This window comes from Struthio camelus, chromosome 27, assembly GCF_040807025.1.
Source record: "Struthio camelus isolate bStrCam1 chromosome 27, bStrCam1.hap1, whole genome shotgun sequence".
Lineage (NCBI taxonomy): Eukaryota > Metazoa > Chordata > Aves > Struthioniformes > Struthionidae > Struthio > Struthio camelus.
Window position 1 is genome coordinate 367,100 of NC_090968.1, and position 18,857 is coordinate 385,956.

General features: G+C 57.8%; 1 protein-coding gene across 1 annotated transcript; it reads left to right on the forward strand.

Moving 5' to 3' along the window:
• Nucleotides 1-209: 209 nt before the first annotated feature.
• LOC138062420 (E3 ubiquitin-protein ligase Topors-like) lies at nt 210-15,108 on the forward strand (the record flags this gene model as incomplete). The annotated part of the gene is made up of 2 exons (XM_068920509.1): nt 210-1,152; nt 15,029-15,108. Coding segments are annotated over 2 exons (1,023 nt in total), but the record flags the coding sequence as incomplete, so codon positions are not given.
• Between the last annotated feature and the right edge of the window lie 3,749 nt (nt 15,109-18,857).

Consider the following 18,857-nt stretch of genomic DNA (forward strand, 5'->3'; position numbering starts at 1 on the left):
TGTGCCAATGGCTCTTCTGCACCGCTGCCTGCACCATAGTCCGCCCTCCACACTGCCCTCCGCAGTCTTCCCAGGAAGGGCAATGATCTCGGCCTCTCTTTCTGCAGCGGAGTGCAGCATCAGCAGCTGAGGCACCTGCAACGGATGGCAGCTCCTTACCCTCAGCTCCCCCCAGCCCTCTGCAGCAGACAACACCAAGACCTGCAGCTCCAGACGCTACGTGTCCCATCTGCCTGGACACCTTGGACAACGTGGCCTACATAAAACCTTGCTTCCATAAGTTTTGCTTTAGTTGTGTGTTCCGGTGGTCGAAAACAAAGGCCGAATGCCCGCTGTGCAAGCAGGCTTTCCGATCAATTCTGCACACAGTGGTGGCAGAAGATGACTACCAGGAGCATGTCATCAGGCTCCCCGAAGATGGTTCTGTTGCCAGCCATCAGCAACGGAGAGCTCCTCACCGCCCTGCCATCCGGAGGCGCCGTCACCCTGCAGCTCACCCGCAGCAGCCTTCCCCTTCTCCTCAGATGCGACCCTCTCCGCAGAACAGCAGCAGGCTGGAGGGGACCCGGAGGCACACCAGGCAGAGGCAGAGAGAGGGAGGGCTGCTGGAGCCACGCCAGAGGCTGTCCCCACAGAGGCAGGCCAGGGCTGACAGGAGACCTCAGGGGCATGCGGCAGCGACGGAGGAGGAGATGCTGAACTTCCGCCGCTCTCTGTACCGCACAGGGATGCGCGTGCAAAGGGCTCCCGATGGCGGCCACCCCCAGGACATCTCGGCAGACTTCTTCTGCCGCAGCCCGGCCAGCATTCAGAGACTGCTGCCCTGGCTGCAGCGGGAACTGAGAGTCCACCAGACATTGCTAACTGTCACGGAGCTCATTGTCCTGACAAACCTGAGGAGGTACGACCTGGACAGTCAGGCCTTTGCTGAGGACTTAGAGCTGCTTCTGCTGAGTCGCACCGAGCAGTTCCTCCACGAGCTCATCAGCTTTGCCCGCTGCTCGTGCAGCATGGAGACCTACGACCAGCAGGCCATGTATGGCTACCGTGCTCCCAGCCGGCACGAAGGAAGCCCCTCAGCCTCATTGAGCCTGGCAGCTGCTGCAGGGACGGCCCGGACTCCTGTGCCAGCCCAGAGCCCATCCCGAGCTAGTAGCCCTGGGCTCACGGAGCTTCCTGGCCCCTCGTACGCCATCCCCCACGAGCTTGCCGCAGCCACACAGTCTGCCCAGCAGCCGCGGCGAAGCTCTGATGATGGGGCAGCTCGAGCAGGAGGAGAAGCCTGGAGAGAGTTGCTGGCTCCTGCCGACCCCCAGGACAGTGACTCCTCGTCAGACAGTTGTGTCCTTGTAGGGTCCTGGAAGCCCTGGGCAGAGGGAAGCCCTGAATGCATTGTGCTCTCCTCAGACTCAGAGCACTCAGCCGCGGCAGAGGAAAAGGAAGCTGGGCAGAATGAGCAGCCGCTCCATGGGTCCAGCCGGAGCTGCAGCAAAGCCAGCGGGAGCTGCTTGCCCAGCTCCGCCATGCCGAAGGAAACTGGCTGGAGCTGCCGCAGCTGCTGCCCCACTGCCCCCAGGGAGGAGACAGAGCCCCGGCAGGGGCAGGTGGAGGATGTGGCTGGTTGCTCTGTGCAGGGCTGCAGCCAGATCCCCTTTGCTCCTGGCAGCGGCAGGCAATGCTCACCCGGGAGTCCCCGGCTGCCCAGAAAGAGGAGGGCAGGCAGCCCCGAGGCCTGTACCCAGCCCAGCAAGAGGCAGGCATGGCCTCAGCGTTAGGAAGGAGAGAGGAAGATGGTCAGGGAGCAGAGACGAGAGCAGCCAGAGAAGCCTGTGGCAATGGCGGCTAGGTAAGAAGACCGAAAGAAGTGGAAAACGGGCTGGACTGCTGCCCTCCAAGGGTTGTCTTCAGCGGTACAAGGTCTGGCAGTCAGCTGACTGTGAGTAGTGGCCTCCTTGGGAGAAGGTAGCAATGCTAGGGCAAAGACTGGTTCAGGTGTTCTTAATGAGGCGATGGAGGGCTCTCGGGGCAAGCTTGGAGTAGGAGTTGGACTAGACGCTGGCAGATGCAGGGCCCACACGGATGAGGAAGTCTGTCAGTCCCCCCAGCAGTTATTCTAGGAGATGGCTGTCTGAAAGCACCTTTGGCAGGACACTGCGGGGCCAGGTTTGTATAAAGACCAGTGCAATCCAGCTGGTTGCCGTGACAAATGCTGAGGAGAGTGAAGGGGTCCCTCGTGACTCACTTGCCTTCTGTCACCCTCTGCTCTCCCTTGGCAGGCAAGGAAGTGGTGGGTTTTCCGCACAGACCTGAGGTGCACCGAGCCCCTCTCCTTGTGTGTGTGTGGGCCTCCCACCAAAATGCCTGAGCTCTCCTGCAGCTGTTCCCCAAATGGCCCTGTCTGGGCTGGAGAACGGGGAGGCATAAAACTCCCCAGCATACACTTCTGGGGAGGAACCCTCTCAGCTTCCCCTCTGCTGGAAAAGTGGCTTGCCTCCGTGTTTCTGCTCCTTTCGCTCTCACCCCACCTGCTCTAGGGGCTTTTAATCTCCTTGCGTGCCTTACTTCTTCCCCTTTGCGTTGCTGGCGTGCAGTGCTAACCACGGTGTTGGAGCAGGTGCCACCTTCCAGGTAAGAAGCTGGCCCTGGGGTTTTTCACCAGTGCTGCTGCTGGCTAAGGAGCTCGTCACCTGAACGCACTTAAGGCACCTGGGATGTGAGCTGCTGGAGAGCTGCCAGAGCTCAGGATGCAAGAAGACTGGCTTGAATTGTCTAGCTCTCCTCAGCTTGGAGGCAGAGCTAGCCCTGCCAGGACATGGCTTCCAGGCTGACAACCCTGCTTTGAAGCTTCTTTGAAGCAGGAGCAAAATCATTTCTGGGAGGTGTGTCACATTCCGCATGTCCGATGGCTGCTGAGGACCGGGCTGCAGCAGTGGTGAGCGTAGCTGTGGCTGTGGGGGTTGGCAGGGCTGAGCAATGCAGCCTCTGGCCTCTCTCCCCAGGCCCCCTGCAATGAGGTGAGGAACTGCTCACTGAGGTGAGCCCATCTCCATGCTTGTGCCTCAGGGGGCATGTTATTCCCAGCTCACAGAGGCCTTCAGCTTTCCCACATGTTAACTTAGGAGTTAACATCTCTGCCTGAAAGCAAACCCTGGGACTGCAACCTTGGCTAGGTTTTGGTAGGAACAACGGGAACTCCCAGCTCGATACAAAGAGAGGCACTCCCAGCGCAGCACCCTAAGCCCAGGCTGACGGAGGCAGGCTCTCTTGTGCTCCTGCTTTCTGAGCCAGGGACTCTGGGGTCCTTGGCTGCACAAAGGCACAGCTCCAGCTGAAGTGGTGCCGGTTAGACTCGCCAACCCAGCAGCCACTGTGTGCTCCGGCTTCCCTAAAACACAGGCGGCATCTCCCCTTCCTCCTCTCGCAGCTCTTCCAGAGAACACTTGTGCGCAACTAGCTTTCAGGACTGGTCTCTGATGTCCTATGGCTCCCTGTCAGCGTGAGTCAGAGAGGATTTGGGGCAAACTCCCGTCCTCAGGCTTTTCCCTTAGCCAGCACCAGGCAACACCATGCCGAGATGAGATTTCCCTCACTTGTCTATCGAGATATATTTCTCTGGAGTCACGAGAGTGATAACAGGAGTGCAGTGAGAAATTAAATAATAACACAAGCTTGTTCTTCCAGGAAAAAAGTATTGCCTACTCACCCGCAGGATTCCGCAGAGGCGCCAAAACCTCGTCCAGCTGAGATGCTGGGGAAGCTTCACCTACAGGCACACCTGCAATCAGAGAGGAGATTTGCTTCCCTTCTATACCATGACATACGTCTTTTGAGCCAGCATCGGGATTACAGAGGGGGAAAAGAAACGCTTAAAAAGAGACAAAGCTTGTCCTTGCCAGCAAAAAAAGTCTGACTCCTTACCAGTGGCGTCCTGCAGAGGCTCCCTTACCTCTCCCAGCTGAGCAGCTGGGTACGCAGTGTCCACGGGCACATCGGTAAGCAGACACGGAGCAGCAGAACTGCGCTGGGCCGACAGTGAACACCCAGGGACTGGCTGAGGCCCAGAGGGGAGAAATGACCGTCCCCACACTTGCCTGCCTGCAGTGCGCTGGAGCTGGGAGAGAACCCAGGAGTTTGGACTCCCAGTCAGCCCTTCCCCTGCTCTACGCCAATGACCCCTGCCCTTCCGCTTCCCACACGTTCCGAGTCCCAGAGCACCTCGCCAGAGCAGGAGAGACTTCCAGTCTCTACCATTTCTCACTGCTGAGGACTTGCCTTTGCAATCTTGAGATCACGCCTAATTCAAGAAACTTTATTTTGAAGTGCCAAAATTCCTTCTGGAAACAACCACACAAAGCTCTGGAGCCCTCAGGACACATCAGCACATTAGCCCCACTGAGCTTCCTTTCTTTTGCTTGAACCAAAAGAACTAACTGCAGCGGCAGGTTATTCTTTCTTAGGCAAAGCTGCAGCACAAGCACCTCACCCGTGTTTCTCCCAGTGCCTTATAGGCAGCAGAGGGATGCTGAAGCAGGAGAATAAGGAGCTGGAGAATAAGTTCCATGTTTGCAGAGTGCTCTCCAGTGGCTCTCCCTCTCCCTGCCACGGGGCTCCTCAGCCCTTCTCTTCACCAGGGAAGCTCAGCTCAGGGGCTGTGTGGTGTCTCGTAAATGCTCGCCCATCTCTCACAGACTTTTCAGCACTCTTGCCGGCAACAAGGGACTCACTAGAACAGCAGAGGCGGCGCATCCACAGCAACAGCTCTACACCTCCCCCCTTCCCCACTCTTGGCATTGAATCGGGAAAGCATCCGAGTTCCTCTGCTCAACAGAGGCAAGGGCAGCCCCCCTCGCAACCTGGCCAAATGGTCCTTCCCAGAGACACGGCTGGCCGCAGGGGCACCTCCCTCCCAGGGCTCCCCTCCACCTCCACGGCACGATGGAGAACACAGCCTGCAAACGGATCCCACCGCTCCTGCCAAGGCTCTTTTGAGAATGTAGGGTAGTTACAGTGATAGGATGCTGTTAGGATAGCTAGCGTAGAGTTGGTTATCATAGTCTTAGCGTGTAGTTACTTACAGTATTCTTAGAGCAGTTGGAGTATCCTTAGGTCATTGTAATTTCTCTAAGGGTAGGAGACAGCTAGTCTGCCTGGCTATACTTAGGGCAGTTATTATAGTTATCATATAGTTACCATTAGCATTATTACTTATAGTTAGAGTTAGTTAGAGTTACTGTTCGTAGTTATCCTTAGGCCATAGTAATTCTTGCTGGAGGGTCGTTAATGTTAGAGGAGAGTATTAGGATGGTTTCAGATAGCTAGCCTGGCAGGAGGCTAGCTCCCCCACTCCCCACCAGCTGGGGCACAGCAAGCTCATGGGCTTGCACTTTAGGTGCAGTAGCTAACTCCTAAGAGAGGAACTGTCTGCACAGGCAGGACAAGAAGAAAAAAGCTTAATCCCTACGTTGCAGCCGATAGAGGAAAATCGGAGTGCTGGCTGCTTTTTGGAAGAAGGCGTCAGAAACATAATTAACACGAGAGTTCCTCAGCAGGAGGTGATCACAGTGTTACCCTCACAGGGCATGTCTCCCCACAGCTGCTGCGGCGTTGTTTCCCACACCATCTTCCTGCAGAAGGAAGACCCTTGACTCGCACCCGAAAAACATGCCACTGAAAAGGAATCCTAGGAGAAAGCAGCAGAAATACGCTTAAGCATCCCAGCTGCCAAGTCTTTCAGGTGACAAAGTTCATCTGAGGAACACCCCATACCTGCCACTTTGGGGGCAGCATGGTTTTGCCCACCCCCCTCCTGAATGGGGGCAAGACAGGACAACCCAGCAAAACCACATCGCCTTCACTAACAACAGCTTGCAAGCCCCTGAGGAAAAGCTGCCCCTCAAAACAACTCCTGTTTTAACAGGTCACAGGGTTAAACACCTTCCTCCCCTAAAGACATTACAAAGCCATTGGCTGCCGTCCCTTGCCCAAGAGGAACTGCACAGCTTCTGCTGGCAAGCAGGTATCAGAAATCCAGGCAGACAACACAGCTCTGCCCTGTGAGCTTCCAGCCCTGATCCCACCCACCAAACATGGGGGAGCTACAAACCCCCCCGGGCCCTGCCCCGGACACTTCACAGCTACAGAACTGCCCCACTTCTCTCATTTCGGCAAGGCATCTGTTACTGTTCAGGAGTTCCTCTCACCCGTGTGAAATGACACGGGTTTGTCTCTGGAGACACAATCTGCCTACTTGCCCAGAAAAAACCCACAGCCGCTTCCATTCAGTCACTGTGGAATTTCCAAATGAATGCAAAACAGAGGGAGAACTTTCCTCTCTCTCGGTTTCCCAGCCCACTTGCCCTCTCAGCTGGTACATCAAGAACAGGACGAGATGCCTGTGGGCTTTCTCTAAGAGCTTAGGCTCAGTAGTACAGATTAAGGCCTCATGAGGAGGAGGTCCAGTTCCCTTTTCCGGGCGGAACAACCCACTCCGGAACAGAGATGTCTTTGTAACGCCTCCTTTGTAGCGCCGCCTTCTGATGTCTTTGCGCCTTCCCTTCTTCCGGCGGAGAGTGGCTGCTTAAAACAAAACCAAAGCAAAAAAGCACCCCACTCATTCATCTCCCTGTTTTGGGCCAAAAGAGCTGCAGAAGGATCAAAGGACACCGAATGGCTGCGCAATAAAGCATCAGAGGATATTCACTGCAGGGGAAGTAAAGCATCTAGGGGGCCAAAACACCCAAACCTTAACTTTACATGCACAAATGACAGGCTGTGACCTAGTGGTTATTGGCCAGGGAGACCCAGCCAGTCAAGCAGAGCGCTCCATGAAAGCACGTGCTCCTTGCTTTGCCGAGGTCAAAAGGAGGAAAGCAAATGCAAGAAGAAAAGGGACAGAGAATCAGGCAAGGAACCGCATTAGGCCCTTCCACAGATTCACGGTGTGCCTGAGTGGGTGCCCCTCTGCAAGCACAAATACAGGAAAGGCCCTTGGGCTACTGCCTCTGGCAGGGGAAGCTCCCAGGCCACAGCCTGCTGGAAGAATGCTCGGAGGAAAAAAAAAGAAAACATCAGTATATAGTGCCCTCTTCTGATCCTCCTTCCTAGACAGCTGCTGTTCAACACTGCCCAAGAGAGTGCCAGTGTGAACCAACAGCTCGTTTGACCCAGTGGACCCCGCTGCTCCTGCTCTGGAAAGCTGTTGGTGTAATCGTCTTCCCCACCTCGGCATCAATGGCAAAGACATCTAAGGAAGCCAGGTTAGCTAGAGATTTGTGTTACGCCAGCTAACACATGCAGAAATGCTTGCTAACGCTGCAGAGCTGCAATAATTTGGAAGCTCTAACAGTGGGAGGTGCCAGGAGGAGAGTTACAAAGCTCTTGGAAGAACGCAATGCCCTCCGTGGACAGCACGCTTCCGCTTCAGCTGTCAGGCTGCTACTAGGAAGCCCCTCCCCGACAGTCTGCCCTCAGGTCAAAAGCCTAGCTTTACTGATTGCTCTCTAAAGGCAGTTCCTTTGTGCCAGGGGCCACCACGTACTTCACAGCAAAGCTTTGGCTCTGAATATACTGGGGAGTTGGCACAACCCAGGCATCCAAGACCCTGCAAGGAGGGCTCATGCTACGGCCTGACATAGGCTGGGAGCAGCACCATGAGGCTAAAGGGAGAGCAACCCATACGCCCCATCCTCAAGGACAAAAAGGATGAGGTCTGCTATCCTTGCAGGTTTTTAAGGAACTGCTTGTTAACACCACATAAGACCCAAGTGCTTTGGAATTAAGTAAATCCTTGCTCAGGAACCAAAACAACCAATAGGCATGGCAGGGATTGAACTGCCAAGCCGGAAGGTCCAAATACATCGGCTCACTCAAGCAGCCTTGGAAGCGGATGCAGCAGCAGCCGCACTGCTGAGGCTCTTGTGCATCCCGGTGCAATTCAGGGCATGCCCGCATCGTGACGGAGGAAGGATGAGCACTCTCACTGTCGGTTAGGTAACTGCCTTGCTCATAAGCATGTGAATTAATGAATCATCGAGTTAACAAATCAGTGAACTAGCTAATTAAGTAACTACAGAATTAATGACTTAGGCTAGTCTGCACAGAAAGGATTCACTCTTTCTTTGCTTTTGGGGTTTTTTTTCTTTTTTACCTAATAAGCTCATAAGACTAAAGTTGGTTTCACAAAGTACGCTGTCCTGTAAATTTGAGAGATCACAACGTGACACACAGATCCGCCTTTTCCTGGGAGAGACCTACAACCAACACTCAGGGTAGCCCATGCTCATTGTGCTTTAAAGGCACCCAAGCCAGTATGGTGATAAGAGACTCTGTACCTGACCAGATCATTTCGCAGTGGGCCCCAAGCATCACCACATTGATGTCTGCACTGACAGATGGGAAAGTGTTCGGAGAAAAACCACGAGTCAGCTTTCAAGCACCATTAGATGTATGGGGCTCTCAGGTTATGAGGGACAACGCAGACAGATTCCTCATACGCACTGGCTGAGTAGGAAGCGTCAACTCGGACAAAGAGGCCTTCTGACTATCATGTGAAAGTTGACGAGGACTGGAGCACGGCATCTGCTGGGGCTTTAACTGCAAGACTCCACACTGGACCAAGTTAGTCATTTTGCAAGAAGGGATGCTGCTCCTGCCTCACAAGCAGAGCTTGTCATTTTGTACCACCCAACAGCCTTTCCTCAGATTCCAGGATCTACCCCAAAATAATTACAAAACTCATAGCTTTGCATAACAATGGCACAGACATGTGAAAAAAGTACTTGTCAACTACCACGTAAATAACAAACAGTGAAAAAAGGAAAAAAACCCAGCTCATGGGGACAATAGCAAATGTGTGCACATGACATTCTGACAAACTGCTGGCTAGAGAAGAAAATTGTTTGCCAGCAATCCAATTACACCTGACCTCCCTGCAGGGGACGATTCAGGACACCTGCAACAGTTCCATGCCTTCAGCTTTCTAGAGAAGCTCCAGAGAAGACACGAACCTGATCTAAACAAGGGAACTTGGCTTGTCCCGAAAAGGTGCAATTTGCTTACTTGCTTTGGAAGCTCTGCCATCATAAACAAACAAACAAACAAACAAAATACCATGCACACCCCCCCCAAACAAACAGTTACAAAGGGATTATTTAAGAGTCTTGCCTAAAGTCTGCATTAATGTAAGACCAGGGCACCCAAAGGTGCACACAGAATTTGTCACTCACCATTACTGCAAACAGCCAGACACTACAAAGGTCAGCCCGAGGAGAAGAGGGTTAAGTAACAATACCCACTCTTGACCAGAGAGACTGTTGTTCTGTCCTTCTTTACCAAACACTTGGTGCGTTAGAAGCCGTTTGATCACACAGGGCAAGACCCATTTTCTCCTCGTGATTCAGAAGGGAACAGGGGAGTCTTGGCTTTCCTAAAGCAGCCATAGCCAGGAAACACTGATGCACAGAAGGCAGAAGCAAGGAAACGTGAACCCCTGCTTAGCTAGCTCCGTCTCCAGCAGCAATGCACACCTCGAGCAGAGGGTTTTGCTCTGTCTTTACCATTTGGGTTTAAGCAAGGGCCTGGGCGAAAGGAATTAAGGACATTTGTGTCGAGGAACATTGGAAACAAAGGGAAGAAAACGGGCCCTAACCTGTAAAGGGTTTGAAAAAGTTCTTGATGCAAAGGAGAGCAACGGGCTTGAGCTGGCTTCAACCCACGTATTCCTTCCTGGCGACTGGGGAGGCCCAGCGTTGTGACAGTGAGCCCATGATAGTAATGGGTAAAGGGGATCACATTGGTGTTGTGATGGAACTGTATAATGCAACTGCTAGAGTTTGTGAAGTGTACACTTGCATTGTGGTTTCAGACTGTTGCTGTATCGCTCTGCTAAATCAGACATCCCATGTAGCATCAAATACCTCGAAAGGAAACTGTTATGGGGATGGGAGCTCTCACAGCTCCAGGCCTTTCTGCCCCTGTCGCGCTACAACATTGGCTGAAAGCACCACTCCGTTTCCCCCGGAGGGTGGCAAACAGCTCCCGCGCCCAGCTCAGGTTTCGGGGGCCAGTTCCCTTCCAGCGACTCCCACAGGGGAGCCCAGCAGAGCGGGGCCCAGTGGCAGCAGCCTTTCCTGGCGGAGGCTCCGCTGGAGGACAACTCCCACTGCCCCGGGGCCGGCCTCACGCTGCTGGGGCGAGGGCAGGAGCCGGAGCCGCCCGCGAGGCCGCGTGTGGAGAGAGCAGAGAGCTCGGAGCTGTGACGTGCGGGTCTGCGGGGGACCGGCCTCGGGCGGCGGTGGGGAGGGCAGTGGCACCTGGCGCTGCAGGGCCCCGGGCCTGGGCTGCTGAAGAGAAGGAAGGGGAGGCCCAGGTAATGAGAAGCTCCTGTGTGTCTTCGGCCTTGCGGCTGAGGAAGTAAAAGGGGGTGATTGTGGTGGTGCTGATGAGGGGCCTGGAGGACATCCCCTGTCTGGAGATGGTCAGCAAGAGCATGCTGGTGCTGGCCAAAGTGGTGCATGAGCTGAAGGGCAAGGACCTGGGCTCCGCTTTCAGGGACACTGCCAAGTGCAAAGACCATGGCGGGGCACGGTGGCCCTCACGAGTCCACAACGTCTGCTCGATTCACACGCCGTCTCCAGGCTCGGACGCCTTTGCCTGCTCAACACCCTGGGACAAGACAACCCCGGGCCTTGGAAAGTACACCGAGTACACCAAAGGAAGGAAACCCTGAACCCCCTCCCCCCCCCAACAACCACCTCAAATCACCCCCTGCCCACAAAGGCCACCATGTGAAAAGACTCTGGGGCTCCAAGGGCCTCTCTCTGCGTGCGCACAAAGCACACTCGACCACACCAAAGTGGTCTCCGAGGACGTCTTATTCAGCGGGCACCCAGCAGGCTCCACGAGGCCGAGACCTACGGAGACGCGGGGCTGGGCGACGGCTGTCAGGAAGGCAGCAGCCCCTCACTCCACAGGCTCAGGGTCTCTCCCAGCACGTACACCAGGTGAGCATAGCTCTGCTCGGGTAGCAGCCACAGCAGCAGCCGGTAGAGGAACTCCTGGTCATACTGGGAAGCGTAGAGCACCACGGCGCCCAGCACGAAGCCGACGACCAGCTCCAGGCAGATGAAGAGCATGCAGAGTCTCCTGGGGCACAGCGCAGGCATGGGAGAGGGCGCAGGGCAGGTGCATCCCAACCCTCTCCTGCCCTGCACCCACCGCTGGGCCACGCGGGCCCCTTCAGCCAGCCCCACCGTCTGCGCCCCCACCCCCCAACACGCACTGCTCGTCGCTCCCTGGTGGAGGGTTGCAGAAGAGCCGCCAGGAGCCCAGAAAGAAGAAAGCTTGGCGCAAGGAATGCGCTGCCGGGGCGTGATTCCCAGCTGCAAAGCCCACAGCCAGTGAGCAGGACCCGCCAGGCCACAGCCCGCTCGCTGCACAGCAGCCCACACGTGAGCCGCAGGGCATCAGGGACCCCAGGGGCAACTCACTGCAGCCACGTAGCCATGCCGCATCTCTTTGCCAGCTCCTGCCTCTCCTGCAGGCCAACACAGAGCGGGGACACTTGTGGGACCCACACGGGGCTGCATGGCGCCCCTCTCCCCAGCAAGACCCTGCCAGCTCCTGCAGGCTTTGGCGCTGCCTCTCCCCCTTACCAGCTTCGCTTCCAGCAGCTCCGGCAGCACAGACCCCTCCACCTCGGGCTCCTGCTCCATCTGCTGCTTGCTGCAGGCAACAGAGCTTGCTTGGGCGAGCGCTGACCTCCATGGCCGCTGGGGCTGCCCGTCGCAACATACTGCTGCCCCACAGCAGCCATCGGGGTCTCCTGTCCCGCCACATGCTGCACAGAGCCCCTGCATCCCCTCCCCGAGGCCGGCACTGGCGTCCTCTGGCCCTCCAGCTGCAGCACAGAGCTGCTGCATGCGCCTGTGGGGAGAGGTGTCCCCGGTGCCCACTCACTAGGCATTTTCCAGCTCCAGCTCCTCCACTTCCTCTCGAAGTGGCCTCAGTTCAGCCCGCAGCACCTGGCAGACAGAAGGGGCCCGGTCCACGTGCCTGCTGCAGCCTCCTCCAAAGCCCCCGGCCAGTGGGCGCCCACCACCCTCTGCCCTCGCCCCTTTGGCACTACCTTTGCCCGCTTCTCCTGCTCACGCAGCTGCTGCTTCAGCTGGGCCGAGCGCTGCTGCTCCTGCAACTCACAGGGCACACAATGCAATGCCACCAGTGGAGCTGGCAGCTGGGCAGCCCCCTCCGCCTCCAGCCCCAGGGCTCAGCCCCCTCGCAACTGCCCCGCCCCAGGGCCCCGGGAGGGCTGGCCACAGACAAGGCCAGCCAAAGGGGAGTCACGGCCCCTGGGGCTAGTGCCCTCCCCAGGCCCACTGCTGGCCAAGGCTGAGGGGTGCACCGATGCCAGCACTGGCACCCCACCAGCACTGGCACCCCACTGCTGCCAGCGCAGCTCTCCCTCTCCCCTGTACCTCGTCGAGCTCCTGCAGCCTCATGCGCCTCTCCTCCTTGGCTGCCTGCAAGCGCTCCTGCGGCAGAGGAGAGGAAGAGGAGCACTCAGCAGGGCACGGGCTCTCTCCTGTGAGATCTGCTCCTGGCAGCGGGTCCCAGGCCCTCCGCCCTCCCGGCTGCCCTCGGCCCCCAGCTCCCACTCTGCCACTGTCCCTCGCACGCGCCTCCCCTCTGTACCCAGCTCTGCAGGCACCAGCGGGCAGCCAGAGGCCCCTGGCTCCGCTCACCTCCAGCTGGGGCAGCAGCTCCTCCATCACCTGCAGCTCCTGCTGGCTGCTGCAGCACCGCTGCCTGAGGGCACAGTTCTCCCGCGCCAGCTCCTGGGCAGCAGCCTGCAGCTCCTGCTTCTCCTCCTGCTGCATGGGGAAGGGGGCAGAGCAGGGCTTCAGAGCCAAGCAGAGGGGGCACAGAGCAGGCCTTCAGCGGGGGCACCACCAGCCCCGCGCACCAAGGCCACTCCACGCCTACCAGGCACCGCAGCAGCTCCTTGCAATGGCCCCTCTCCTCCTTGCTTTCATTCAGCTGCTCCAGCAGCCTGCTGTGCTCGGCCAGCAGCCCTTCCAGCTCCTCCGCCCCTCTCCTGCGCCTCTGCTGCCTGCAGCAACGGGGTGCCATCACACCACACGCACCGGCACAGGCCCTCCCACCTGCCTGCCCTTCCTCCGCCAACCTCCGCACACCTCCCCAGCCTCCTGCATTCCCGCGCCCAGCCACGTCGCGATCACCCCACCTGGCCACCTGCTTGGTCAGGCGGGCGTTTGTGCCCTGCAGCGCCTCATAGTCCTTCTCCAGCGCCTCCAGGAGATTCAGCAGCTCCTGCTTCTGCGCCTGTACCCGCTGCAGGGCCAGCTTCACATCCGCCACCTCCATGGCTTGGGCTGTGCGCTGGGAGGCAGCACGGTGTGAGGGGGCTACAGCCCGTGTGCTCGGGCACACAGGGACGCTCACGTGGTCACTACCCTTCCCGGCATATACACACATAAACACTCGCGCACACTTACAGACCCATATTGCGTGTGCTCCAAACGATGTCCTCGTGCACAGCTGGAAGCAGCCACCCTGCTCCCCCACAGTCCACGTGTGCCAGGCACACATGTACAGCCCTGGCCCACGGGCAGGCACACTCGGGCTGTGGCGCTGGCAGTTCCCCGAGTCCCACCGCCCCCACCGCCTGGCCCGACCCGGTCCAGCCCGTGCTGGACGTCCCCCACGCAGCTCACCTCCACTCTGCAAGCACGCCCCGTGGGAGCCCAGCCGCCTCTGCCAGGCAGGGCACGAGGAGGCACAGGCAGCGGTGCCTCTGGCGAGCGGTACCAAGGTCTGCTGCCAGCCCCAGAGCACGAGCCCAGCACCAGCCCCAAAAGCCTTGCTCGACCCCCCGCGCCTCACACCCGAGCTTGGCACGAGTCTGACCACCAGGCAGCTGGGCGAGACTCTGCAGCCGCCCGAGGCAATGCAGCAGCGCTGCGCTGTCACAAGAGGTTGGGGCCGTCACAAAGGGCCGTCACAAAGGGCCCCCGAGAGCGCTGGCCAGGGGTGGCCAGTGCCCCCCGGCAGGCACCCGCCTCTTGTGCTCCCCCAGCCTCCTCCCCGGGCACGGAGGCCTAAAGCCCAGGGCTGGAGATGGGAGGAGAAAGCCCTGGGGAAGCCCTTCATCCCCACAGCCTCTGCTGCAAGATGCCAGCTGGCCTGGCCCAAAAGGGCTCTGCGCTAGAGCCCAACCACTGGGGACCCTGTGGCAGCAGGGGCAGACAGGCAGACGCCTTTCCCAATGCATGGCAGACTCATTTCCCGCCATGGGGATGGTGGCCTTGCTTGGCCCACAGCTCCCAAGCCGTTCCTCTGAAACAGAGGCCAGCCTCCAGTCCCCTTTGCACGGAGAGCAAGCCAGCTTTCTGTGCAACAGTTGTGGCCAGTCACTCCCTGTGTCCTCTGAGCCGGCCTGCCTTGTTGGGGTCTAGCGGTCAGTGGCACAGGGCGCCGGCAGGAGCCAGCAGGGCAGCAGGGACAGGCGTCGCACCTGGAGCCCACACGTTGCCCAGAGCACAGCCCGGTAGGGGCATGCTTAGACTCATGTCATGGCTCTTCACTAATGGGCGGGTATCAGATCTACTGGCAGAATGATGAACACTAACAGAAGCGCAGATCTACTAGCAGAATTGCTAACAAGGCCATCTCAAGTACAAGGAGATCCCATAGGGGCCCCTGCACTGTGTGCTTCCCAGGGAGATAGCTTGGAGTGGGCCATAGCTGATGCATCGCATGGCGGGTATGCTGCCTCTCTCTCACATCTTGCATGCAGATCAGAGACACTGCAGGTTCAGTTCTCGGACGTGCTCCCCAACCAACAGCATACCGAGAAAGAGCACGCCAACACCCACTCCCCCTATCAGCTAGCTGAGAGAGAGGAGCTTCCCGCTGATGCCAGCTACCCACAGCTATTGTCTCGCGGGAAGCTCAGGGGCTGTGCTCCAGCGGGCAGACCCCTCACGCGCTATAATCACCCTTTTCGCAGTGTTGTCCTGGAGCGATCAGTCCAGCCTTGTTGATCCGCTGCGCTTTGGGCCTGGGAATCTGCGGGGGACAGATCACTAAGCCTCAGGGAGACAAGCTGTGCCTGTGCTGTTTGGCAGCCACCCTTAGTTTTCATGCTTAACGCCCGAGCTCTCCTTCCTCCTAGCCGTAAGCTTATTGAAGCCAGCCTGGACACCAGTTTGTCCACAGCACAGGCTCAGGTGACAGGTATTTTTTTGCAGTAAGCGGTCATTCCTGCGAGAGCCTACTGTGACTGACCAACAACGCCTACAATGGGAGAAGGCTCAGAGGGCAAGGTGCCCCATGAATCGCAAGGACAGTGTAGGATGCAGCTCACTAACCGCAGCTGTTGCACACAGACCTGACCAGCGTTGTGACGCTGAGCGTGTCTGAGACTGGAAATGGCAACCACATTGGTATTGTGATTGGTATTGTGCTTGAACTGTCTAGCTAGATGTTGTTCACACTTGTACTGTGATACACTTGAATTGTGCTCTCAGGGCATTGCTGAATCATTGTGCTAAATCAACACCCCCTGTAACATCAGATTCCCTCAAAAGAAACTTTTGAGGCCTGTGAGGGTGACGGAGCACTGGCAGAGGTTGCCCGGAGAGCTTGTGGAGTCTCCTTCGCTGGAGATTTTCAAAACCGGCCTGGACGCGGTCCTGGGCAACATGCTCTAGAGGACCCGGCTTGAGCAGGGGGGTTGGACTAGATGATCTCCAGAGGTCCCTTCCAGGCTTGGCCATTGCGTGCTTCTGTGTGATTCTGTGAACCTGACAGCCACTGCAGGCAAGGCTGACACTGATTATCACACGGCCAGCTGATGCTCTGGCAGGGTTTGGGTCTCATAGTTGCTCTATCAGAGCAAGCAGGCGCTTGCACGCGTCTTGGCCCACCGCTGTCCCTTCAGAAGTTCAAAGGTGTTGGTGTGTGCAGGGCGGATTCCCCTCCTCCCTCCCTCCCTCCCTCCACCTCCACTGATTACAGTGGGAGCTTAGACAAGGAGCTGGCATGCAGACAGCCATTTTGTGCTCACCAAAACTGGGGACAGGGGAATCCCCCCTCCTGAGAGTGTGTGGAGTGCACGGGATGGAACGGAATCCCGCTTCATGCCAGGGCCTTCTCAATGTATTGTTTACCTCCTCTAAATCAGTCCCTGAAGCATGAGGAAAGTAACTCCCTTCTTGGCCCTGTCTAGGAGTCCTGTCTTCTCATGAGATGGGAATAGGGCCTTCTAGCGGGACATTTCCGGCTGTAAGGGTGAGAGCAGCAAAGCAACAACCGTGTGCTTGCAAGGAGGAATAAGCGAGCGAGAAGTCTGTTTCTCTGTGTGTCAGCTAAGGGCAGGCTGGTGTGTCCTGGGGGCAGCAGGAGCTGCCTGAGGAGCCGCAGGGCAGGGACTCTGGCGCTGTCCTGGAGGGAGGCGCTGGCACGAGGGAGCTGCAGGCCGTCTGGGGGCAGGGAATCTCCTTGACACAAGAACAAGGGGCACAGAGTGTCACTGTCCTCTGCTTCCTTGTGTCCCTGGGGCCAGGGACAGTTTGGAAGCTGACGAGGCAGCTGACACCCTGCCCCTACCCACCCCTTCCCCCGTGCTGCTGTGCTTTCAAGGGGGCTTGGGCTGTGGTGTGAGTGCTACTGTGCCGCAGAAACACGGGCCTCGACCCCTCGCTGCAGCCCCCACTGCCCTCCTGCCCCTGCCCTGCCGCCCTGCCGTCCTCCCCACGCTGCCCTGCCTCCTGACTCCTCTCCCCACACCGCAGGGCCCGGCAGTGCAGCAGGCGCAGGCACAGCCCCGCAGCTGCTGCCTGGTCCCCGGCCCTCCCCGCCTCCCTCCACACCAGGGCTCCAGCCCCAGCCAGGCAGCAGGTCCGGCCTCTCCCCCCAGCTCCTGGCCTGGCTCCTCCCGCACTCCCACCCCCTGGCAGGGAGCTGGAGCTGCCCTGGTCCTGGGCAACTGGCCAGCACCAGGGCTGGCATAGGGCCCGGGTGGACAGGCAGTGCGGGGGGGCAGTGGGGCAGGGCGAGCAGCCTCCCTCAGGGCCCCACGGCTGGGCCAGGAGGGATGAGGCCATGCGGCCAGCTGGGCTCCAGCTGCTGCTTTGATGTCAGCTCCATGGAGGGACCGTTGGGGTTTGCTCCCTTTGCAGGGGAATGGCTGGAGGCGGAGACCTTGCCGGGGCCTGGCCCAGACCGGGGCAGTGCGCTACTGATCAAATTGAAGGACGCAGCCCCCTTTTCCTCCACCAAAATGATCCACAGACTATTAGGGCACGTGCGTTTAATCCACAGTACTCCTTATGGGACCGAAGGCAAAAGAAATGTGCTGTCCGTTCTTCTAGGTGAAAAAACGACGTTGGTTTGTGTCGCCATCTTTGCCCTTCTAGCTTCCAGGACTGTTAAAACAGCAGTGAATTTTGTGGTGGGAACAAAATTGAGAAAGGGTTTGTTGAAACGGCTTAAGAGAAAACCTGAAACAATTTCTGATTTTGTTACCTATAGGCCACAAAGATTATGTTACTCTTTTGCTATTCCCGAGGGGAAGGCATTTACAGCCACAGCTGAAAAGTGAGCTTAGGTTGTCCCAGTTGGGTCAGTCATTTTTCTCAACTGCTATTGTTTCTCTGTCTCTACTGCTGGGAGGCAACTCTCTGGACCGACTGAACTCAGTTATGCCTCTAGGATCTTTGGCTTGAGCCGGCATGAGGTGCTGCCATGCTGTGGTGGCAGAAAGAAATGCTAGAGAGGCTGTGGAGTCTCCCTCACTGGAGGTATTCAAAACCCAACAGGGCCCAGCCCTGAGCAACCTGCTCTAGCTGACCCTGACCATCTCCAGAGGTCCCTTCCACCCTCCGCCATTCCGTGGTTCCGTGACCCTGCAGTTGTTGATATTCAACTCTCAGAACAAGCCTGAGTTCTACCGGACGGAGGTGACGCCGCACTGCAAGCTCAAAAGCTTCCTGGTCTTGGGAGGTGCACAGACAGTGTATTCAGAGTGAGCAAGCAGGTAGATCTTCCTTTAAAAAGCAGAACCACTCAGAATTCACTGAGCTCAAGGGGAGGTCCTTGCCACCTCCCTCTGGTCTGCAGGAAACACATCTGGCTGCCCTTAGACAGTTCTCGGCCGTCCTGGATATCCCACCCCACATTCATGCCTCAGCTAGGCATTACCTCCCCCCACTCCCCAGGAGCCCTCTCCTCCAGGCTTCTCCTCCTTCTTCCTAAGTGCTGGCTAATTCCACAGATTCATGCCTTGCTTCTGCCTCCCTTTATGGTACCTACGATGACTTCTCTGAAGTTCTGGGGCCGCCTTTATACAGCCGCAGTTACCAAGCCACGTGCAGGATTTTCCCCTAACTGCAGCCTGTTCCCTTTACAGCCACATACAGTCGTGTGCTCTACAGGCCCTCAAGCTGACAGCGCGCCAGAGAGAGCGCACCTGAACCCTTGGAGGAGGTGAGGCACGTTTGGCTCCCCCACCCGCACGGCCCCCAGCAGAGGAGCCCATGGAGGTAGGTGCCACCCACCCTCGCCCCTCACCCCACGAGCGGCAACACAGGCAGAGGGAAGGGGCTTGCTCTTCTTGCGCTGAGAGGGGCCATCGCACTGCCGCCAACGCCAAAAGGTTCGTCACCTCTCCACCAATCCTTTGAAAAGGGTGAGGGTCAGAGCTGCCAGGGGCAGGGCAGGGCTTGTGGACTTCTGCTGCAATTTGGCTGGGCGGCAGGGCACATACTCCTGCTGGGCTCACTTGGCTGACAGGCATGCTGTGCATCTGTGGCCAGTGCCGTGTGTGTAGCAAGAGG